Source organism: Prionailurus bengalensis, chromosome D2 (assembly GCF_016509475.1).
Source record: "Prionailurus bengalensis isolate Pbe53 chromosome D2, Fcat_Pben_1.1_paternal_pri, whole genome shotgun sequence".
NCBI lineage: Eukaryota > Metazoa > Chordata > Mammalia > Carnivora > Felidae > Prionailurus > Prionailurus bengalensis.
In genome coordinates, this window is record NC_057351.1 from 78154507 (window position 1) to 78179202 (window position 24696).

At 51.8% G+C, this 24696-nt stretch overlaps 1 protein-coding gene across 1 annotated transcript in view; it reads left to right on the forward strand.

The window, feature by feature from the left end:
* DMBT1 (deleted in malignant brain tumors 1) overlaps positions 1-23722 on the forward strand; it is an 86891-nt gene extending 63169 nt beyond the window's left edge. The window contains exons 31-46 of the mRNA XM_043597771.1: positions 125-154; positions 770-796; positions 3411-3734; positions 6255-6578; positions 7472-7498; positions 8075-8107; positions 9616-9769; positions 10052-10254; positions 10660-10980; positions 11632-11652; positions 12745-12774; positions 12987-13137; positions 14409-14617; positions 15446-15630; positions 20096-20484; positions 23100-23722. Coding sequence (XP_043453706.1) covers positions 125-154; positions 770-796; positions 3411-3734; positions 6255-6578; positions 7472-7498; positions 8075-8107; positions 9616-9769; positions 10052-10254; positions 10660-10980; positions 11632-11652; positions 12745-12774; positions 12987-13137; positions 14409-14617; positions 15446-15630; positions 20096-20484; positions 23100-23397 — 2726 coding nt within the window. The 3' untranslated portion in view covers positions 23398-23722. The remainder of the gene's footprint in view (positions 1-124; positions 155-769; positions 797-3410; positions 3735-6254; positions 6579-7471; positions 7499-8074; positions 8108-9615; positions 9770-10051; positions 10255-10659; positions 10981-11631; positions 11653-12744; positions 12775-12986; positions 13138-14408; positions 14618-15445; positions 15631-20095; positions 20485-23099) is intronic.
* The last annotated feature ends 974 nt before the right edge of the window (positions 23723-24696 follow it).

The following is a 24696-nucleotide window of genomic DNA, read 5'->3' on the forward strand; positions in this document are numbered from 1 at the left end:
ACGGGCCCTACCCTCCGTGGCTGGGGACCAGCATCGAGGGCATCTGACCCGCTCAGATCCTTCCCCCTTGCGTCCGGTTGGGGCAGCTCTGTGCGGTGTCTCACGTGCTCTTGTCTCTTCACAGCTGCCCAGTCCCAGCCCACGACCACACCAGGTGAGTTCTGCTGCCTCTTGACTCCTGAGCATCTGTCTCCTCTTGTAAGCCAGCCCTGGCCCCAAACTTTACTTCTAAGGGGGACTCTGGAGCTTTTCTCTCTCCTGGGCCTTCCCTGGTCCCTCTCAGTTATGTAGACACTTCCAGTTGAGCTGACAACACACGGACTGTCCTTACTGGCTCAGTGAAATAAGAGTCCTCTGGGTACACAGTCCTCACTAAGACTTTAGGTGACAGACAGGCTGTCTCGGGAACATTTCTGCTGGATTGCATTGTCTGGACCAAACGCTCCATGTGTTGGGAGACTAGAGATGTTTTCACGTCCTACTCCCCACGTGGAGCCTACGCGATGCATTTCCCAACAACAGTGTCATGATAGCACGGCAGTTACCATTGTACCTGGCACCACCTCGTTGCCGTTGTGGTGGACGTTCGACTGTGGGATTTTGGCTCTTGGCAGGCTCTTAGCAGAGACCCCTTTCTCCTCTATCCGGCAGAACTCCCCAGATATCACCACCATTGGTCCCACCTAATAGTCACTTGAGCCAACCTTGATTGACTCCACCTCCTTTCTAATTCTACTTTTTGTTTCTGTCTCTCTCTCTGTCTCTCCAGATTGGTGGTATACAAGTCCTTCCTACGGTAAGCATCCTTGATTTCCTGCCGAAATATTATCGTCAACACCATAACCAACTGGCGTGGGTAAAATTCCTAAATGTGGGTTCGGCTTCCGCCCTAACCACCGTAGTCAGTGTGGGGCGTTCTGTTTCCCCACAAGAATTATGATTTCCTGCCACCTTCCGGTTGTGGGATCTACTAGTCAGGATGCTTTTGTTCGCAAGTGACCGGAACCCAGCTCCACCTGTCTTATGCTAGGAGAGAGTCAGTGTCTCCCATAATGAGGACATTAGTGGTGGGTGGGTCTAGCTTCAGGAACAACGGGATGTACAAGTCCCAGGACCGGCTGCTCACAGTGTTTGTCTTAGCACCATTTTCTCTTATGTGCTCGGGCTCACTATGGCGGTGCTTTGTGCACATGAGGGGCCGATGCCAGCGCCAGGTCCCCATGCCACCAGGAGAAGGACTCTGTTTGTCACCCATTCTCTGGCTGACATGCGCTGGGAGGCCTCTGATACCTGCTTGGGAAGAGATGAGTCACCGGAACCATGTGCATGGGCTCTGATTCCCGGGTCAGGGTCCCCACGGCCACCGTCCTATTCCTCAGGAGACAGGGACAAGATGTGATACTAGGGCCTCCTTGACCCTCGTGGACAGGGGTCTTGGCCACTTGACTTCATAGGACCGATGGCGTCTGTACCTACAACTCAGGGCAAGCGGTTTCCGACCGAAAGAGGCTCTTCCCTGTCAGAGCTTTGTTCTGTCCCAAGTGCTCTCTGCTGAATGCTGCCCACATTTGCCCAGTCCAGGCACAGAGGCTTGCCTCTCCCAGGGGTGTCAGGCCATGTCGCGCTCTACTCTGGAGCTGTCCTCCGGTTTCGGGTCCAGTTCTGTGCTGACAGTGCAGTGTCCGTGGAGCAACTGAGAGGGCCTGGATTGCCCTCAGAGCCTGGTAGCTCGTCTTCCGTAGGGACCGTAGGGCTGTCTGCTCCTGCTTCTTTCAGTCCTACAGTAGGACGGGGATGATGGTCTGTGTGACTCGGGACTGTAGCAAATGGCCAAATAGTGCTTGCTTTCTGCTCTTTGGGTCTCTGGGCATAACCGCTACCCCACCTAGGACTCCAGCCTAAGGTCTAGAGTCCGGAGTTTTTAGGATAGTCGGAGCGGTGCCACCATCACAGTATCTACTTCCAGAATTGTTCATGCCCCTGATGAAGATTCCATGCCGTTACCATTCACACCCAATCCCATTTCTCTCTGGTCATCACCTGTCCGCCTTCTATCAATATGGATTTATTTACTCTGGCATTTTCGTATGAATGGATTCGTGCTTATGTGGCCTTTTGTGGCTGGCTTCTTTCAATGGCAGACTCTCTCAAGGTTCACCATGATGGCGCACGTGCACAGTGGCACCATGAATCCCTAGCCTTTTTTGTTTTTTTTTTTAAGCCATGCATCGGTTGAAGGCCATGTCGATTAATTTTATCGTTGACTCATTTGAATAGCCTTTCCATGACTGCTGTGTACAATTTTGATATTTGAACAGCCGTTTACAGATCTCCTGGGTATATACCTAGGGGTGGAACGTGGGGGTCAAGTGATGACGTTATGTTTCTTACTTGTGGAAGCACTGAACTGTTTGCCACAGTAGCCACGCCAACGTAGGGTGCCAGTAGCAGTGTCTGGAAGTTGTGCTTTCTCTACATCCTCAGAGACACGACTTCTTCTGTCGCTTTCATTGTAGTCATCTCTCTGTGGATAGGATTTGCCTTTTCCTAATGGCTGCGGAAGCGGTCGTCTTCTCATGGGTTTGTTGCGTGTGTCCATCTTCTTTGGAGACCAGAGGTCTCATTGAACACATGCCTGAAAGAATGAGAACCAGACAATGGTCATGCCCCAGCCCAGCTCACAGGGTGCAAAGGGCTGGTGAGCCCGATCACTCATGAGGTGTGCTGTCGTGCTGAACCTGGCAAATGACCTTCCTGCCGGCAGACCGAATGCTGCCATGTTGTGTTTCTTTTCTGCCACCCACAGGTCCGGGCTGCTGTAGGTGTGCACAGCTCAGAGTCAGTGATCGTTAGTCCTGCCCACTGGTATGATATTCAGAGGGCTCACGGACTGTTTCAGATTGAGTACAAGCTCGGGGCTTAAGAGCGACACGAGTCAGTGGTCAGCATGAAGGAACCTTCACAAGAACCCTCAGGCCCAGTCGTAGGGCGCACGATATAGGACGGTCAGGGGAAGGTGGAGTCTGCAAGCACTAGGTCTAGGACAGTTTCTTGATGGTGGCTGGGTAGGAACTGTGGGCTTGATGTAGGCGCTTGGGTTGGTCATCGAGGTAGGGAGGCAGGCGGCTGGCTTTCACCCTTCGCCCCTGCTTCCCATGACCAGTCAGCAATCCCAATGCTGACATTGTGGGCCACCAGACTGCGCACATGCGTAAACCGCATGACCCTCCAGGGTATCTGAATAGCCCCTCAATGATGAATAATGGCGAGCAAGCTTCAGAGAGTCCTGTGCTGGGCTACCTTAACCTGCATGCAGAAGTCATGGTCCCTGAAGTAATTCTTGTCCACTGAGACCCTGGGGCTTTTCCTGGAGGGAGGAAGAGAAAGATAATTTTCCTGTCTCCTGCTAGGGAACGAGACAGGTTTGTCCCTGAGGCTGGTGAATGGAAGTGACCAGTGTCAGGGCCGCGTGGAGGTCCTGTACCGAGGCTCCTGGGGCACCGTGTGTGACGACAGCTGGGACACCAATGACGCCGACGTGGTGTGCAGGCAGCTGAGCTGTGGCCGGGCCGTGTCGGCCCCGGGAAATGCCCGCTTTGGTGAGGGCTCAGGGCCCATTGTCCTGGACGACGTGCGCTGCTCCGGGCAAGAGTCCTACCTGTGGCGCTGCCCCCACAACGGCTGGAACTCGCACAACTGTCGCCATGGGGAGGACGCCAGTGTCATCTGCTCAGGTGAACTTCAAAACTCTCATGGCAAATACTGAGAACCGACACACTCCTTTCTCCAGGGTCCCCACCCGACCTCTCCTGGATATCTGTGTCTCTAGGTCTCCTGGGCGCAGCTGTCCCCTGGAGTGCCACAGAGGTGGACCACAGGGGCAGCTGCCCTCTTTCTGTGGACAGAAATTGCTTGGGATTATCAGTGACACTGTGGGTGACAAGGTGCATTCACCATTCGGTGGGCAGGCAAAATGACCCCCTGCTCGTCAGCTGGATCATCTGCTCAGTCCACACCTGATTTCCTAGGGCCCTGTTCTCAAGGTGCACCTTTTGGGAATGTGGTTGAAAGATGAGCCACCTTCACTCCTTTGTGGCCCCCTGCTTCTGGGTCCTCCATGAAGCCAACCTAGAGAGCCGGATTGCAGTCTAGATTGCGCATCTGGGGCGACAGTGATAGTAGTGGAGAAGGGGATCGATGTAGGGAATGGCTGGTGAGTGGTACATGGAACACTGATGAGCCACCTGGGACCCCGGGGCCTGAGCTTGGCCCCCTGCAGAAAGCCTGTGAAACCTTGTCAAGGCTGAGCGCATGGCACCTGGGGTGAGAGGCTTGGGATCTTCGTAGCATAACTGTCCAACCCATTCTAGCTGTGTCCACGTGGCGTGGATGCAGTGGTTCTGAGGGTGTTCGTGGGCCTGCTGGTGGCATTCCGTCTGCCGGAAAGCCAGTCCTCAGGCCCAGCAAGGCAAGCAATGGCAGTGGGACATAGGGTGGGGCTCCCAGAGGACTGAGAGATTCGTGGAGGGCCCTTGCTGTGTCTGCCCAAGGACACGTGGAGTCATCTGCTTGTGAGATTAGGCTGATTTCTTCAACCTTTGATCCAGTTGGAGCACCTGTGTGCTTTTGTGTCTGCCTTGAGGTTTTTTTCTACTACAGCTGTTCACCCCAGTCTACAGTTCGCCCGGGTGAGTCTCAGGTGACCCCACTGGGAATGTGTCTTTTCGTGGTTCCCATCCTTCTTCTCAGCGCTCAGGGAGAAGCACCGCTCTTGGTCGAAATTATGGGTATCCCGTGTTTCTGCTTGTCAGTTTGTCACCACGGTGGTTCTTAAAGAGACCTGGAGCTCTAAGAGGCCCGTCTGGCCATCAGCCCGGGAGGTTTCATCTAGTTGTTTCAGGCTGTCCCAGGAGACAGCTGCGTGCAGGTTCAGGGACCTGGCCTCTGTGTTTGGATGTCAGCTGTAATGCAATCTGGGCCGACACGTTGGGTGGAACAAGGGACACGGATGACCACTGCCCTTCTCCTGAAGGGGCCTCAGAGCATGCTGGATTCTCTCCATCGCTCGCTGTTTGGAATGCCCTCAGATTCATCTGTGTCCCGTGCATACATCCAAAGCAGATGGACAGTGCCCTGGGGGTGAAAGTGTAGCAAGTGATGGTGTGTTACAGGCACTAGGATATCTGACTCATTTCAGGTTGACCCAGCACCACTCAGGCATGCATACCTCAGGGTGGGTAGGATGCAAAGGCCCTCTGAGGGAGACAATGACATGCCAGGTTTCGAGATGGGTGTGGACGGACCAGGTGGTCCTCCTGCAGAGCCTTCATCCCAACAGGGCTGGCCGAGCAACAGGCCTGTGCAGCAAGGCGACAATTGCAGGTGTCAGTGGTCAAGAGGCCCGCCACACACTCTTTTTGAAGACTCCTTCCCGAGATGTCTACCTCTCGCTCTTCCCTCTGTCACGACTTCTGGGTACCTGCCCCCCCCCCCCCCGTCTACCCACCTGTAAGACCAACAAGGAGTAAATATTCGTACCCAAGTCCCTGGCTCACTCTCCTTCTACATAAAGTTTGGTTATGGAAGTCACAGGAGGAGCCTCGGGGTGTGTCTTTGCTCTCTTTGCCCCTCTGTGTGTGTTGGGTAGCAGAAAGAGGTGACTCTCAGATCCCAGGTCTGACGCTCTGCGGATAGCCCCCTGACTCCAGTGGGATCGATGTTCAGTGCTGACCATTCTGCAGGAGGTTAATGGAATGCTTGGAGGTCTGTCCAATCTCCTGAGACCTCTCTCATGGCTCGCAGGCCGTGGAGCGTAGCCTTCGGAAGAAGGGGGCCCATGTGCTAGTGTTCCCACCTTTCTTGCCACGTTGCAAGCAGGTCCTGGGGCTCTGCCCGAACCCAGGCAGGACCCTACAGAAGCCAACAAGCTGCCCAAGAGGGCAGTGGTCTCAGCCTGACAGCGATGGCTGGAAGATGCCCTCGTGAGCATGCCCAACGTGGATGGGGGTTGTGTTCCTACTCACATGCATTGCGTCATAGCGTCCTTTGCCGCAACGTGGCATCCTTTGGACAGGTCTGTCTAGGTGTCTCAGCTCTCAGGGTGCATGGGCTGAAGATTAAGCTCTTGGCATGTTCGAAAGGGAACGGTGCCCGGGGAAGACTGGCCGTGAGCAAGCTTTTGAGTCTGGACCAAGCCTTAAGCCTTTGGCCAGAAGATAGACATGGACAGTGGGTTTTGTTCTTTGTCTTGCTAGGGAACGAGGCAGGTTTGTCCCTGAGGCTGGTGAATGGAGGTGACCGGTGTCAGGGCCGCGTGGAAGTCCTGTACCGAGGCTCCTGGGGCACCGTGTGTGACGACGACTGGGACATCAATGACGCCAACGTGGTGTGCAGGCAGCTGGGCTGTGGCTGGGCCGTGTCGGCCCCGGGAAGTGCCCGCTTTGGTCAGGGCTCAGGGCCCATTGTCCTGGACAACGTGCGCTGCTCCGGGCAAGAGTCCTACCTGTGGCGCTGCCCCCACAACGGCTGGAACTCGCACAACTGTGGCCATAGTGAGGACGCCAGTGTCATCTGTTCAGGTGAGCCTCTTGTCGTTGGGAGTTTCTTTTGTGTTGGGTAGGGAAGAGAGACCTCCTGTCCTGAGCAGATCGTTGGAGGCTACTTATACCCTCCCTGTCTTCCTCATGTCTCCTCAACTCTCCTCCACGGTCAGTATCAGTTTTTGTCAGGCTGCCATTTGTCTAGATGATAAATTAGGACAAGTGCCTAACCCCAAGTCCCCGTGATGCCATTCATTCCCTCCTGCAGCACTGTAGCTGGCGGCGAAAGACCCGCCTGCTTGAGGTCTCTCATGGGCCTCCTATTATCAGGATTGCAGACCAGTATATGTGTTCCGACTGCTGCTCTAGGTTTGGGGTCCTTAGTTCCAGTATATGTCCCCCTCGAGAATTGTGATTCCAGATATACCTTGTCATCACCGCTGTTTAAGCCTGAATGATTGACATGCATTTTGGTGTTGTTGTATTCCTCTGTCTTGCTGCCATCGTGAGCCACTCAAAACTCAAGGCAGTTGATTGGTTTTGTGTCAACTTTGTCACCGCTTGTATACATGGAGCCAAGCACCTTGATCTGGGAAATCATGTTCTGTGTCTGCCTGGCCCTGTGACCAATCATCCCTGGTGTCCTTGAATTTTATGGGAGGACTGGAACATCTTCTCTAGCTGGGGCCATAGAGCAGAGCCACATATTAATGTGCATAAAGGTTGTAAGAACAAATTCTTGCAACACTTTTTTTGTGGAGACCTGCCTCGAAGCTTTTCATTTACCATTCAGCTCCTCTGCACCACTCCTAGAAAGTCTTTCTTAGTGATAAACGGGACAGGCACTCAGCAATTCTGTTTCTCAGAATCCTGAGTGGCTTCCTCCAGAATGTCCTTCACAGAGACTGATAAGGTATTTTCTTTTCTCACAGCCTCCCAGAGCACCTCTACTACCCCAGGTGAGTAGGCGCATCTCTGCACAGTGTGGGCCCCTCTCCTGAATTCTGCTCTAATATTTCTAGAAATAGGAGGAGAAGACCAGACTCTTCTCTCTGAGGACTCTGGGATATGTTGCAGTGACCAGCTGAGTCCCCAGGACCTTAGTTCTTACTTAGCTTAGCCTGAGGGCCCTTCTGGGGCCCCTGCCACTCTCTGCGGCTAGCGCTTGTTCAGAGAGGCTGCTGTGGAAGAGGTTTGGGACCCTCTGGTCATTTCAGATGAAATAATTGTTCGAGTCAGAACCTTGATCATTTGAGAAACACGACCCAGTACAACTTGTACAAGTGCTTGTCTGTTTCAAGAATCCCTTCACATCGAGAGAGCAATCTCCAAAGTGTGCCTTGCCCTACTGCAAAAATATTTGGTGCCATGTGTGTGGGGAAGTGTTACACACACTAGCCCACCCCAACCATTCCCAGTGTAAATGAGAAATGTCTGGGCTCTGAGAAGCCCTTTATTAAGCAAAAGAATTGAGCTTTCTCTACCAAATGAATGACCGTGGAATTTAAACCTAAAAGCATTTCATTTCTTTCTATATTGGTGGTACCCACATACTACAACCACTGGGAGTAAGTATCACGTTCTTCCACCTGAGGGCATGGGGTTCTCATCCCCAGGCTTGGCTGTCCAGGCAGGAGATGCCTGTAAATGAACAGCCCAGTTCAACGTGCACACATAGCCTCCCTAGGTCTGCCCCACTGCACACCGCATCCAAACTACACACACAGCCTGCATCTACCTTCCACACCCTCAGCCCTTACGTCCCCCCTGCCAGGTAGATGATTTTTGTTTTCATAAGGAGATCTATTTCCCCTTCCTTTAAGGAAATGAAATAAGTGATTCTTCAAGGAATAGACTTAAAGGCTTTTATTTCTTGGAGGCTCTCCAAAGCTTTGAGAGAAGGGAGATGATAAATGGGTAATTTCACAAATAACCATGTTTTTACCAGTTTTCCCTTGTGATATGGCTATTGTTCAGTAGCTTTCCATCACTCTTGAGAAATTATATGGCCACTTGTTTATGTCATCGAATATTCTCTTTCCATCGTTTTAATGCCTGCATTGTATTTCATTACACAGTTATGATCACGAATTATTTAACTAATCCCCAATTGCTATTTATATTTCTTCATTATTATGAATGATCCTTGATGAAGAATATATATTTTTTTGAGAGAGAGAGTGCACAAGCAGGAAAGGAACAGAGAGAGAGCGAGAATCCCAAGTGGGCTCTACACTGTCAGTGCAGTCCCAAATGTGTGACTTGATCCCACAAACTGTGAGATCAAGACCTGAGCCGGAATCTAGAGTCAGACACTTAACTGACTGAGCCACCCAGGCACCTGAGTATCTAAATATTTTTAAATGGCCTATTAGACTGGCCAACGAAAGTTTGAATGCTAAATACTATTTGTCATTCTCTGCTAAGTAGTAATAGCTAATACTGTTGGGTGCTTCTTATGTGCCAGGAAATGCTCTGAGAGTTTTCACGTATTGTCTCATTTAATACTCCTAAGAATCTGATGACACAGATGTTACGATCACTCCCAGTTTTCAGATAAGGAAGCTGAGGCAGAGAGGTTAAGTGACTTGCTCAAGATCACGGAGCTGATAACAACAGAGTCAAGCTGCAAGCTCGGGCCTTCTGTGGCAGAAACCCTACTTTCGACCCCACTTTACACTGCTTCTTGTCAACTGGCAGGAGACCCTAGGGAATAAGTTCCTTTACACAGCGCTCCCCATGGGCCAACACTCCCACTCAGCCAGCGTTATCCTTGTAATCCCCTGAACAATGACAATCATCACTTTGTTGCTTTCTTGGCATTTTTGCTTCAAGGTGACTCATGCTCTCTCTGAAGCTTGGGTCACCTCTGGACAGAGAGTCACTTTTCTAGGCCCTTTGGGGGAGGTAGATCCTCAGATCAAGGTCCCTAATGTGAGGCAGCCCAGGACCAGGCCCAAGAGAGGAAAAACTGAGTCATGTTCTAAGGTCAGAGGACTCGTACCCAAAAGACAATTACTTGTTGTAACACACCTGAAACCTGCCATGTTGGTGTGTCCCTCTCTCTCCTCTATAGGACCCTCTTCAAATTGTGGTGGCTTCTTATTCAATGCCAGCGGGACATTTTTCAGCCCATCTTACCCTGGATACTACCCCAACAATGCTGAGTGTGTCTGGGAAATAGAAGTGAACCCCGGCTATCGCATAAATCTGGGATTCAACAGTCTGCAGTGAGTAACAGCCAGGTCATCTGGCGAAGGATGGTCCTCCACGGTTTGGGCTGTGTGCGGGGCTGAGATGCTTTACACTCTCGGATGCCATGGACCACATGTCACATTGCTCTGATCCTACCATGAAGCATCCGGCAACATTGGGAATTCCTTTAATCTGATTGAGGAACAGCTCAAAGAATATTTTAGATTCAGTAACGTTGCCCATGAAAGTCCAAACTATCTGTAAAAACAGGAGCGATAGAGATTTCAATGTTGACATGAATCCACTTTTTCATACAGGCTGGAGGTGAACAGCAATTGCAATTTCGATTATGTCGAAATCTCTGATGGACCGCTGAACAGCAGTAACTTGCTGGGGAAAATTTGTAATGGCACCAGGCAAATATTCACCTCTTCTTACAACCGAATGACCGTTCGATTTCGAAGTGACATCAGTATCCAAAGCACCGGCTTTTCTGCTTGGTATAACTCCTTTCCTCAAGGTGCGTTCGCACTAAACCCGATCGACCTGACCTTGGAGGCTCAGTGTGTTTATGTGGACCCTGCTTCTGGGTATCGTGGTTCCCACATGAAATCAAACATCCCTCCTCCTTGTCTCACAGTTGACTGGTAAACGAAGGCTAAGAGATGTAGGGAATGGGGGACACAGCCTGGTCTTGGGTTTGCCACGAAGTTCCCTGGAGACCTGGTGACTGACCTTACTGTGAACCAACATGTTCCCATCTGGAGGGTGAGGGGGTCTGAGCCCCTTCCAGCTTGATCTTGGAGACGTCTGTACCCTGATCAGCCGCCTGGTGACTTTAGGAGTGAGAAAGGCCCATGGGTTATTTGGCCTGTGTGGTCTGTTGTGGGAGTGGCCATCATTTCTTATGCCGTGTATCTTTCAGATGCCAGCCTGAGATTAGTCAGTTCAAATTCCTCCTATGGTGCCTGTGCCGGGCGTGTGGAAATTTACCACAATGGCGTATGGGGGACGATTTGTGATGACTCCTGGGACATTCAGGATGCCCAAGTGGTCTGCAGACAGCTGCGGTGTGGATATGCAGTGTCAGCCCTGGGAAATGCCCATTTTGGGCCCGGCTCTGGTCCCATCACCCTGGACGATGTGGTGTGCTCCGGGACAGAATCTACTCTCTGGCAGTGCCGGAACCGAGGCTGGTTCTCCCATGACTGTGCCCACCGGGAAGATGCCGGAGTCATTTGCTCAGGTACCGCATGACATCATTCATGGAAGGCCCCTTTCACCTCTGACCTGCTACAGAGTGACAGCTAAGGGCTGGTGGCTGATGGTATTTGTGGCCCAGTTCTGGAAGTGGAGGCAGACCAGAGCTTGTCAACTTATGCCCTTGGCCTTCCCACTCCAGGAGACCATGCAGGGGCCACTGTGTCTCCGGTGGGTTTCTGGGCCCCAGAGCCATCACGCTGAACACACAGCTGGCGTGCAGTGTGTTCTCACCCTTCTATCTGCCCTGTGACCTTTAGCAATGAGGTCATGTCTGTAGGCCTCAGTCTCGTCGTGTATGGAGAGGAGATGGTCACAATAAGCCTGCTTCCAAGGGCGATTAGAGAACTAAGTGGCTCATGCACGTGAACCCTTAGAACGGTTCCAGACAAGTAGGAAATGAGGAATGAGTGATGGTGTGACTTTGGCTGTGGCACTGACGACCCCCAGGTAATGATGGGGCTGGGGGAGCAGCTGGGGAGATGTGTGCAGGCCTCCCCCTGCTAACACAGGCCTCCACAGCACAATGCGCTCACTGAAGAGGTCAGACTGTGTCACTTGGGTGTGCCCTCCCACATTCTGGCCCCTCCTCCAGACACACTTCAGTGACTGATGCTTTTTTTCTATCCCTTTACAGGAAGCTACCCAACAACACAGGGTAAGTACCAGTGATTCCTGCCCGCTGCCTGGCCGGTCCTCTCCACTGCTGGTGCAAGATGTCCCATTCGGTTTCGCAAGAGTTGTCCCCAAGGCCTTCCCCAGCACTAGGGGCAACCCTGCAACTAATGTCCCTACCTGAGGAGGGCTGGGCCTCTCTCTCGGATCCCTTTGTTCATCAGTAGCCTGGCCAGCCTGAGATTCAGCTCTCTGGTCAGTCCCTAGGAGAGGCCAGCCACCCGTGTAGGTCCTGCCTATCCCTAGGACACCAGACCCTGCTCAGTGCAGGCCAGTGGGTCCTGTTTCATCACTGAACTCCATGCAGGGCCAGTAGAAGCTCCTGATTGCTCCGGAGCTGTGGCCAAAATTGCCCTAAGCATTTCCAACACACCCCTGGCTCCCGAGATCTTTCCCCTCTGTCCCCACCCCTCCCCTCCTCACCACCTGCTTCCTGCAGCAGCGACCCCTCAGCCTCCCTGCCTTCATTCTTCACACAGCAGCTGGGCATCCTTATGAAATGCAGGTGTTGGTCCCAGCCTCCACACCCTTGCACCCTTCATGTGACTCCCCAGGGTCATCTGGCCACAGATCCCCACTGCTTGGGAGAGTCTCTAGAGCTCTCCATGATCCACTTCCTTTGTCTGTTTCATTTCCTCCCCACCCCCTCCTTGCTCCATCCACACTGATGTTCCCTAAATGTGCAACGTACTCTCAGACCTGGGTCCCTTTGCACATTCTGTTCCCTCTGCCTGGAATGCCCCTGTACTTTTTTGCCTGATTCCATCCCCCCAACCCCGACCCCCCCTCACCCCCAGCAAATTACCTGCCTTCTTTCCTCTGCTTAGTCTGGGCCAGGAGCCAATGCTCTGGGCTCCCACCATGTCCTGGGCTTACCCTGATCACAGCCCCATCCTGCTATGCTGGGATTTGCTCCTTCCCATCCATCCCTCTGGGCTGTGAGCTCCCTGAGGGCAAGTATCCAGCATTTGGCTTTGAACCCAGGGTCGGCACATTTCCTCACAGCACAAGCGAGGACAACAACTGTGTCCACGATGCCGGGAAACTGATTATTATCTTTTCTCTTTATCAACAGCTCCTGTTTACAACGTCACCTACCCGAACAGTAAGTTCTGGGCTCTCTGAGAAATCCCCTTCTTCTTCCCCAGTGACGGTGCCACCAGGTGGGGCGGCGGGGGTTAGGGGAGCCTCTCTGGACAGTCTGGGTCTAGGACACCTCCTGCTGGGTTTCTGTCTAGGGAGTCGTTTAAAAATTTCCCCCAGGTGACTGTGCCTTGGGCTCTGGGGGTCCTCAACATTTTTGTTTCATCCCGACAGCAAATTACTCCTGTGGAGGCTTCCTGTCCCAACCATCAGGGCACTTTTCCAGCCCGTTCTATCCTGGGAACTATGCAAACAATGCCAAATGCCTGTGGGACATCGAGGTCCGAAACAACTACCGTGTGACTGTTGTCTTCAGAGATGTCCAGTAAGTGTGTGGGGCTGCCTCACGGATATTTCAGAACAGAGCAAATGGCACCTAGCCCTTCAAGAATGATGTTTGCCCAGTTGACATGTTCTCTTATGGGTTCAGTTTGCTTATCAAGCGCAGAGGCAGCCCGTGGAGGTGCAGCCAGGACAAGAGCCTTGGTTTAAAGTCCCAAGTCTGTCACTAATTTGCTACGTGACCACAGGAAGTCACTTAATTTTCCTGAACCTGAGTCAAAGCAAGAGAATAAAATACCTGCTTCCCTCTCCTCTCTGGCTACTGGGAAGGTCACACGAGAGAAACATGTGAAAATACTTGGAAAATATTATCCAATAGGAGGGATGATTGTTGGAGTAATAGTAACACAGAGAATCCTTTTAACCACCCCGGTTGTGTTTTTTTGTTTGTTTGTTTGCTTGTTTTGTTTTGTTTTTTTTTAAACAATTTTCTCTCCACTCCTTCCTTTTTTGGGATGAGTTCTTGGGGTCAAGCAGAGGTGGAGAAGTCACTACTGCAGAGGTTAGTTTATCTGTTCCTCATTCAATGAAGAGTGGGAATCACTGTTTTAAGCAGAAGAGACAACATCAAAGCCACATTAATATAATATTGGTCCAAGGAAGGGAGTGACCATGCAGAGGTATTTTAGAGTCCAGGAAGGAGGGTACCATTATTTTTTCTGTAATAGCCATTCTTGAACAGAATGGTTTTCTCTCTTGCTTTTTGGTTGCGGTGCCCTTGCGAATCTCTGCCTTGGAAATTCATTTGGAGTCTTGTAAAAGATAAAATATTATTTTAATTTCCTCATCATTATAATTCAATTTGGATTTCGGAGACTGTACTTAAAGCCCATTCAATCCTCTGGAGGAAGGTTGACCACCTAACCTTCAGAGAGGTTATTTGACTTGCCCAATATTTCTTAGTTCAGTTACCTATTTCTATCACTATGAATTCATGAATATTTATATTATTCTATGGGAAACCAAGGTCTGTTTGATTGAAGAAACAGTCTAAGGCAGGCTGTGATCCCTTCCTTTCATGGTGCAGAGGGGTGTCAGGAGAGGGGCTGTAGATTCATATGTGTGACCCCAAAAGGCAGGACTAAGATCCATGGAGGTCACCGGAAGGTGAATGTCACTATATTATCTTCAGCTATTATTTTCAGAAAGTCGCCATTTCTGGCACAAAGGTGTGGCCCCCGTCACTGAAGTCTGACCCCCTACATTAAATCCTGGCTGAAATCGAAGCCAAAACTCTGTGTTCTGTCCCTGCAGGCTTGAAGGAGGCTGTAACTACGACTATATCGAAGTGTTTGACGGCCCCTCCCACAGCTCCCCTCTGATTGCCCGCGTTTGTGATGGAGCCAGGGGCTCCTTCACTTCATCATCGAACTTCATGTCCATTCGCTTCGTCAGCGATGGCAGCATCACAAAGAGGGGCTTCCAGGTCGACTACTATTCCCGTCCTTCCAATGACAGCACCCGTAAGTCCCCTCGTGAGGGCTCATTGTCAAGGGCACCTCTCAGAGGCTTCTGCTGCCCAACCCTTCTGTGGTTGTGAAGTAAGAAACTAGGGCAACCTTGTCAGGTCACCGAGGCTTATCTGGTGCTGGGAGGGACCAAGAGCAGTGGTCCTGGACTCTGGCTGCCCAGAAATGAGGTCAAGGGCCAGAACTGGCCGATGGGCAGTGTGGTGGCCTTACTGTGGTCATCAGAGACTAAATGTGAGGTCATACTTTCAGCACATGGTGAGATGTCCGCGCCAGGGGACACAGGTGACCTTGGGGCCACTGAGACTGTGTCCTGAGACAGCACGTTTGGCTGTGATCTCAAGATGGACTGAACCATTCACTCAGCTGCTTCCAGCTAATGGCCACGATTTGAGCTGTTAAATGGACTGATTTACAGATTGGCTTAGGGACCGGGCAAGGTGATATTCAAGCTCTCTTTTGCAGTCAGGATTTTAAGCATTGACTTGTTCCATAGCTAAAGGACTTTATTTTACAATTTCCCAACCCTTCAACCGGAGCATTACTTTATGGATAAATGGCAGGTTGGCAAAACATTTTACCCATTTCGTGTCCTGCCTCCATTTCTCCATCAGGGGCATCCTAAGTTCCTGTGCCCTCAAAGGGGTCTTGTGAGAATGACACTGACCCGAGCCAGGGGGCAGCTGGGGGGTTGGGATGAAGCCTGTTCCGATGTGGACTGTCTTCATCCGCCATCTTGGTCTCTGCACCTTTCTACGGGAGGGGTGCCTGGCGGGCTCGCTGGGGTGCTGACTGCCGGTGTTGTTTTCCCTTGGCCACCAGAGCTGCTTTGTCTGCCAAATCACATGCAAGCCAGCGTGAGCAGGAGCTACCTCCAATCCTTGGGCTACTCTGCCCGGGACCTTTTCATTCCCAGCTGGAATGAAAGCTACCGGTGTCAGCCCCAGATAACGGCCAGCCAGGTGACATTCACAATTCCATACTCAGGCTGTGGCACCATCAAGCAGGTAAGCCTAAGGCTTTCTACTCTCTCTCCTACTGAGTGATCTTTCTTAAAGTGATATATGCTGTGTTTCTTGAAGTCATGATGCTACAGTCAGTGTAATCAGGGTGAAGATGTCATTATGTCCCTTGGTGCTATGATGTAGCTACAGCCACTTCCAAATGTAAGGATGAGGAAGGAGGCTGCCTTCCGCACCCAGTTTTCCCCACCCTGTCGGGCATAGAGGGTGCAGGGCAGGCTGCCACTCACATCGGCAATGACCGTAGCGTCTCCCAGGGGCAGCTACAGGTTTTATAGGGCCTGAAGCTTATAGAGTTTGGGATTAGGGTTGGTGAGGCGGCGGGGGGGGGGGGGGGGGGGGGGGGAGGTGTGCCTCATTAAAGAGAACAATGCGACCTTTTATAAATCTCATAAAAATATATGGCTGTGCCAGCACACCGCTAGGCCTTGGACAAAACCATGCATGTGGGAAGCCCTGAGGCTTAAGTTTCATTAGCTTCACAGAAAGTCAGCCTCTGCAGCTACCATTTGCTGAGCTGTCACCATCTAGGGTGACCGACTGTCTTGGCTTGCCTGGGACTTTGCAGATTTCAGCATGGAAGAGTCCCATATCCCACAAAACTCCTCGATCCTGAGCAAACTGGACGGTTGCTCATCCTACCGGGGACCAGACACTGGGATTAGCCGGTGTCACGCTCCCCAAATCCCCATCAAGTGTTCTCTCATCATCAACCCACTTTAAAAATAGGGAGGTTGGGCTTCGAAGGGTCAAGCAGGTTGCCCAACACCACTTGGCCAAGAAACAGTAGGGCAAATGCCAGACTCTGGGAATCCCAAAAGCCTTCCCCGGAGTGAAAGAAGCCAGCCACACAGGAGTACTTACTCTTCGATTCCCTGTGTGTAAAATTCAGACACGGAGAACAAGTGAGTGATGGCAAGCCAACCTGGTCGGAGGGGATTGCCTGCAAAAGGGCAGGAAGGAGCTGTTTTGGTTCGTGGAAGTGTTCCGTCTCTTGTGGTAGTGCTGATTGTCAAACCTCGCTGAGTGGCATCCTTACAATGGTGGCATTTAATTTTATGTAAACTCACTTTAAATTATCTATTCTAAGTTCTGAACGTTTGGCTGACACCTAAGTAATCATTTCAAGATTTCGTCTTCAGGGAACAGGCGCGGTGCAAATGTTTTTACGTGGCTTAGGACTGCAGTAAACACACAACATGAAATGCTCGAACATATATAATGTGTGCAGCACACACACACGTTCAGAGGGTGTCAACTCACCAAAGACGTACTGAGCATTTGCCGTGACCCAGCACTGGGTCAGGTGCCGAGAAGATGCTGTTCATTACCTGGCAAGGTCATTCCTGATCCTTTGACACATAAGAAACAATGGAGACGAAGGGGATGGTCATTTAGCCAAACAGATTGGCCTGTCGGCCATGAGTGGACGCCTAGGCCTGAGGGTCTAAATTGCCACTGTGGCCATTTCCTCAGTCCCTACAGACACTGGCTCCTTTTCCTCAGTCCCTACAGACACCAGCTCTCCTTCTGAGATGAACTGAGTGGGTCAGGGAGACCTACACGCAGAGAAGGGAGCGTATCACTCACACCATGCAAACATTTTAGTCAATCTGGTTTTTTTATATTTTGCCCTATAATTTAATTCTGTTGGATTCTGGTTTGCCATGAGTTTAGTCAGTGGGAGTCAGTGCACCAAAGGTGATTATCCCTCCTGGTTCCAAACGTGCAGCCTGGAGACTCTGACATCTGGGTCACCTCATCGATGTTCCTTCGTCTCCATTAGGAGCCAGCAAAGCAACGTGCCAGTGCTGGTTCTTCTAACTTGGCTGATGCTGGGCAACACATGCTACATTGTCCTTCCTCCATTTATTTAAATGGCTGCGTCCCCTACCGGGCTGAGGGTCTCAGGGCAGAGCCAACATCTTACTCGTCTTTGCAGCTCCCAGTGGTGCCCAACCCTTTATAATCATATTATTAACCACTAATCTGTATGCCAGCAACTGAACTAAGTTCTACATGACTTCCGAAGTTCTCGGGGCAACTTTTATTCCCATGTAATCGTGAGGAAGCGCAGGCTTGCGGAGGTTAAGCCACTTGCCTGAGGCCACCTGGTCATGAACTGCAGAGCCAGGATTCAAAGGCTGGACGGCACGCAGCATCTGACAGGTGTTGGCTGGTGTGTCTGAATAGGTGAGGTCCCCCCACCACAGGGGAGGGACGCCAAGTGGAATCCTGAGTCTGAGACTTCATGAGAATAGCAGTTGACTTATGTGCCAAGACTCCCCGTTACATAGTGAGTTCCTTCCAGACTGAGCAGACATCTGATAATGAATTGTAATATAAAATCAGAACTGCTTTTTATGATCAACAAATAAACCTTCACGCCACATTCATTGCTTGGAGTGGATTCAGAATTTAGCTTGACCACAGAAGTCAGGGACAAATGTGAATTCTAAGAAAACTTTGGTTTCAGTATCTGGAGTGACATTGAAGGCACCTCAGCTGGTCTCTGAAGGAGTAACCAAGTGACATCTATATGGTTGCCTTTGACAACCACTTTCACTCAAACATAAAGCAATTCTTTTTTCTTTAATTCGTTTTAGAAAATATAGTGTATTTTCGATGCATGGATGGTGGGCATAGAAGAGATAAGGTCTCCCAACCCCACCAGAAGGATGCCTTCCCCAGACCTGAGTCCAGAAGGTTCTGGTACTCCCCTGCTGTCTGGGGCTGCAGAGACCTCCCCAGCCGCCCAGTGGAGAAAAGGAAAAGGAGGGGAAGGAAGGGTCATAGGGCTGGCAAAAACACTTGAAATTACTTGTTAAAATGTTCTCCTTCCACGTGTTTTTCTGGAAGGGACAAATTCAGTTGAGTTCTGCAACTGCAGGCAGGAAGTGAAAGCCTTTCGAACAACTGTTTTTAATTTTGGGGAGAGAGAGAGCGAGTGAGCACAAGTGGTGGAGGGGCAGAGAGAGAGGGAGAGACAGAATCCCAAGCAGGCTCCCCAGTGTCAGCACAGAACCTGATGTGGGGCTCGAACTCACAAAGCCTGAGATCATGACCTGAGCCAAAGTCAGGAGTCGGGCACTTAACCAACTGAGCCACCAGCTGGCCCCCAACACACTCTGTTCTGAAGAACAGTGGTATTTGGGTGTACATACAGGTGCTGGCTGCAGCAGAGAACTTGTCTAGACTCCCAAATAGCCAGGAACTGGGTTTTGTTCTGGATAGGGCACACAACGAAATGTGACGACATGGCAAACCGCTTTTTTTTTTTTTTTAAAGAGTAATTTAGCTTCACATTTTAGGACACCACCGTGGTGTTATTTTCGTTCTTGTTCTTGCAAAAGCACCAGTTGCTTGTGAGAATTCATACTTGGCTAGCAAAAAGAAGTTTGCTTCTGGCCATCGTAACACTGGGAGGGGGAGTGTTACCCCTGCCTCTGCCTGGCAATCACTGGCTTGGGCTCACCTCGCTTGGGGCCAGGTGATCATGACCATGAAGCTGCCAGAGGGCCGCATTTATCTGTGTCTTCTTGGCCATCTGGGCCCCATTTTTCATTCATGACAGTACTTTTGCTGAGCCCTGTCCCCTGTGGCTTTCATTCATTCCACGGTTTTGATTGATGCTGATAGAACTGTTGACACCATGCCAAGTCCTGATGACATCATTTTTTCCTTGAGATGCTCACAGACCATGGAGCGCAAGGCTCTCATCCCCAGAAGGTCACTCTTAGGCACATCGAACAGCATGAGAGATCAACATTCCTATGAATTTGCTGTAAAAGGCACAGTAGGAAGCGGTCCCGTGGTAGGGGGAGTGGAAAAGCAGAGTGTGACGGGAAGGACGCCAGCATTGTTGCAGCCCATTCAATTGCCCACCTGAGCCTCTGGGGGAGCCCCCACCCCTGAGGTCGCTTCCCGTCCCGGCAGCCTCAGACACCAAGCTGCAATAGCCACTGAGCCATCCGAACAGCACAGTGACAACTGATCCCACCAGCCTCTCCCCCAAATACGTCAAATATATAGCCACCTCCCTTGGTTTATCCCAGCCATGGTGAGAAGGAGGCAAAGCCAGCACAGAAGGCCCTGAGCCACGGAGTCCGGGCAGCTTAGTTGTGCAGCACGGCAAGGGGTCATCCAGACACGCCCGTCTTCCCAAGAGGAGCGGCTCCCAGGAAACCCTAACACCTGGCCCACACTGTGGTCCCCATCACATGGTAGAGGAAGGGAGTTGTGTGAAAGGAAGGAGTCCTGCTGGTGTAGCAGCATGCCCAGCCCAAGTCGTGGGAGCCATGGTAGCGGCCGCGTGCCTTCTCTGTGTGGTCCTGGGAGGGTTTTGAAGTCTGGCTGAGTCACTTTCCCCTCGTTGTCACCCAAATCAGCAATGAGCTTCCCTCAGCAGGTGACAGTTGCCTGACTTTGCTCTCCCGCCTTCCTCTCCCAGGCCAATAATGATACCATCATCTATTCCAACTTCCTCGAAGCAGCTGCTTCAAATGCCATCATCAAGAGGCATAAGGACTTCCGCATTCATATCAGCTGCAGGATGCTCCAGAACACCTGGATTGACACCATGTACATTGCTAATGACACCGTCGACATCAAGGAAGTGCAGTATAGCAGTTTCAACGTGAACCTTTCCTTTTATACATCATCTTCATTTTTGTATCGTGTGACCAGCAGCCCGTACTATGTGGACCTGAACCAGAACTTGTACCTTCAAGCGGAGATCCTCCATTCTGATGCCTCCTTGGCCTTGTTTGTGGATACCTGTGTGGCGTCCCCATATTCCAATGACTTTACATCTTTGACTTACGATCTTATCCGGAGTGGGTAAGGAGTGTCTTCGTGGAGTGAATGTTAGCCTTCACCTGACAATTCAAACCCAAGTAGCCCAAAGTCTCAAGGAATGCAGATTTGGGTTCTAGTGTTTCCAATGTAACCGTTCAGGTTGTCATTCCTGGTTCACATATAGGGAGACAGATGTGTGGAGATGGTGGAGACGTGAATGAGTCACCAGCAGTCACCAAGCAGGTTAGCTGTAACTGGGATCTGACCCAGGTGACCAAACTCCATAAGAAGACATATGTGTGGTGGGGAAAGCCTTGGTTCTGCAGCAGATAGAGGTTGAGATGCCAGCTCTGCCATGGACCAGCTGCATTGCTGTGGGCGGGCAAGGGCATCTATCCTGAGCCAGTCTCCCCACCCATCAGATGCTCATAGTGATGCCCACATCACAGGCTGTTGGGAGGATGAGATGGGAGGGAGTAGATGCGGCCCTGGGCAAAGAGCAGGCACAGAAGGTGGGCCACAAGGAAGGTTGTGGGTGAGTAGCAGGGGTCAGCAAGGGTCCCTTAACCTAGAAGCTGAGAATTGTCGTTCCAACCAAGCCAGTTGGTGGCCAGTGGTGGCCAGACTGCGGTTACTGGTACCCAGGTTGCGCTTCTCTACTACTGTCCTGCTTCCCTGGATTATTTATTTCTGAGAGAGAGAGAGAAAGAGAGAGAGAGAGAGAGAGAGAGAGAGAGAGAGAGAGAGACAGCATGAGTAGGGGAGGGTAGGAGAGACAGGGAGTCACAGAACCTGAAGCAGGTTCCAAGCTCCGAGCTGCCAGCACAGAGCCCAACACGGGGCTTGAACCCACAAACCACGAGATCATGACCTAAACCAAAGTTGGACGCTCAACCGACTGAGCCACCCAGGCGCCCCTTGGCACCTCAGTAACAATCACATAGAAGCACAATTTAGAGGTTGTGCTGATAGGCTAAGGGGCTCTGTTATGAATCAGGGTTGGAAGGTTAAATCTTACACCTCCCTGAGATACTAAAAACAGCATCTCTTTCCAGGCACAGTTTGAGTATGTGTCAATTTGGTAAATAGGTGTTAAGGCCTGTCTCGTTCCATCTATGCAGTTGGCTCCGTTCACGGCAGCCCCCCCCCCCCCTCGCACCCTCTTGGCAGCAAAGATGGGAGAGAAGCTTACCCAAATTCTCTTTCTACAAACAGTAACACGGTGACATTGGAATTTATGTCAAACGATTGAGATTAACACAAATGAGTGATTTGGCTCTTCTCTGCTAAAAGATTCTTTTTGGCCGAATTCTGGCATATATGTATATAAGATAATGCAGTGTCCTCAGGAAAGGGGGATGTGCATGTGGGGGTAAATGTGGGCCCAGCTGTCCCTGGAGTACAGGGATGCATCGGTACATCTCGCCATCAACCAGGTCGCCCACCTGGGAGCCCTTCAGAGTAATCTGGAGCTTTAAACACACCCATGCCCAGGCGCCACCTGCACATTCTCTTTATTTTGGTCTGTGGTGGGGTTTGGGGATCCATATTTTTAAAATTTCCCCCAGTGATTCTGAAGTGCAGTCTGGGTTCTGGAGCTCTGGCCTACACAGACCGCCATGACTAGTGTGGTTTTTTGGGGAATGCGATCATTTCCCGGCAGCCCCTGAGCTACCCTGACCTCATTTACAACTGTCCTACTTCTGACGAGGCCCTGGTACTTTCCTTCTCACCTTTGCGGCTAAAGTGACCCCCGTGGGAAAAAAGAACGTGGTATTTGAGAGGATGTGTGTTGAACGTGGAGGAAGGAGCCTCTGGAAGGCAGAAGGAAGACAGTGAGTAGACCCCGGGTCACGTTTCGCAGGCAGAGTCAGGGCCGCCCTGGTGACAGCTCCCGTCCACCACAAAAAATCTCCGCCTAAAACCCCACGGGCCAGTTTCTTTGCTCTCCTCTTCGCTACGTCATGCCAAATCCTACCGTAGGAGACACTCACGGGCTAGGCCAGCTCCTTCCTCAGCTCGGGGTGGAGCTGGGAGATACTCCTCATCCATATCTTAGTACGGTTTCTTTCAGGGGATTCTGGTCATGTTCCTTCTAACACAGTGGAGATGAGGCGACTGAGGGAAGAAGGAGGTGGTTGATATTGGAGTAGGGGACGCCGAGGGTAGTCAGGCTCGTGTGGAAAGTACAGCCACCCGGGCCAGGTCAGCAGACACAGCCCCGGAGAGAGGGCGGCACCAGAGACACTGGAGAGTAGCCGAGTGTCGTCTTGCCTGGCCCTGAGACCAGGAAAGGAAAGGAAATGCCATCTTCTTGCCTGCCTGCCCTCTCTCTGGGCCCCGCGACCTCCCCGAATCACCTGGATTGCCAGGGCCGCCGAGCACATGGTCACTGGGCACCCGTTGTGCAATCCGGGGCCTGCTTGTCCGTGCGGCAACCCTGGGCTGATTTCCCGCTTTAAGATGCTGCTGAGGTACCAGAGCCAGGATTTCCCTGGAGGCTACCAGGCCATGTGTGAACCACACGTACTGAGGGAAGGAAGGTGCAGCCGGGAACGCAGGCCTAGAGGAGGCCGTGGGGCTCCACGCCCGGCCCAGGCGTGTCCTGAGAAAGGCAGCGCACCCGGGGCTGACAGGCTGCTTCTCTCCTCTTCCAGGTGCGCCAAGGACAGAACCTACCAATCTTACTCTCCGCCCTCGCCTCGCATTGCCCGCTTCAAATTCAGTTCCTTCTACTTCCTGAAGCGCTTCCCCTCCGTGTACCTGCGGTGTAAAATGGTGGTGTGCCGGGCAGACGACTACTTCTCCCGCTGCCGCAGAGGCTGCATCGTGAGGTCCAAGAGGGACGTGGGCTCCTACCAGGAGAAGGTGGACGTCGTCCTGGGACCCATTCAGCTGCAGGCCCCGCAGGCTGTGGAGAGGAGCCTGGCCAGGTGGCCGCCCTCCCGCCCCTAGGCCTGTGGCCCGCGGGGACCCGGGATGATTCTGTCGGTGTCATGGTCCACCTCAAATCAGGCACCCACCGTGTGCCAGGCCTGCCGTGCCACACCGGGTGATGCGGAGTTCGCTAGATCTGCTTCCCGCCTTCTTCCATGGGCTCCCGGTCTACGGGGGACCATGTGTAGTGCTTGGGCAAGAGAGTTCTCCCCCGTGACACTGATACCTTTGTCCTCTGGGATCTGAACTCCCAGAACCTCATACTCCTCAGCTGTAACACAAAAATGCTAATACTTCCCTATTAGGACTGTTGAGGAGCTACAATAAAATAATGTTAAACTGCCTTGGCCTCTACCTGGTTTAAGTTCTTGGGGGTGATGAATGGTGGCTTTTGTTACTATGGTCATGGTCACCAATATCAACAACACAACATTAATGATAACGTTATGACGCATGACAGTAATAACAACAGGGGCCCGTGTCCCCGGGCACGGCGGAATCGGGGTCTAGGCCGTGGGGATGCAGGCAGGATCGGTTTATTCCCGCTGCTCACAAAGCTGATGTCTCCTCGGGGGTCAGCCATCCCACTTTCCTCCTCTTCTAGAACAGGGATCGCATTTCCTGCTCTGCTGTTTTGTTGGCGGTGTGGATGACGACATATCAGCAGACTGATTCCCAGGTTTCCTGGTCCAGGCTGAGACAGGTCAACAGCTGTGGTAGCACCTGTGACAGGGACAGGTGTGGGGTAGTGGTAGTCATCACAAACCCTCCTCTGGGTTCTTGGGTTCCACCCCACGCGGCATCTTTGGCGGCTCTGTCTCCTCGTGTCATGTGTCCTGGTGCGCCCGTGTCCAGCTGATTCTAGGCTCTTACCTCACATAAGCACTCGTTCCGTGACCATTCATTGAAGGACTCTTATGTGCCAGGAGACAAACAGCGATCAAAGTCCTGCCCCCTGCCCCCTGCCCCCTGCCCCCGTGGAGCTTACATTCCATGGGAAGGGGATGGATGCTATTCAGAGGTAAGTTGAGTGCATGGTACTTCCAGTGGGATGGGAGCTATGGAGAGGACACAAGACAGGGTGACTGGTGACGGGGGGCCAACAGGGACGCCGTGGGCACTGCCATCTCTGCTGGAGTCTTCCTGGCTGTGGCAGTCTTCACCCTAGGGCCTCATGGCACCCTCATGGCCAGTGGTTGGCCTTGGAGCCCTAGGATGTGAAACCAGGAGGACTAATGTGGTGCTCAAACATTGGCCCCACCAGCTCTGGAACTCATGTGAGAAAGGAAGAAAAGGGACCCCAGAGTTTGGCACCCA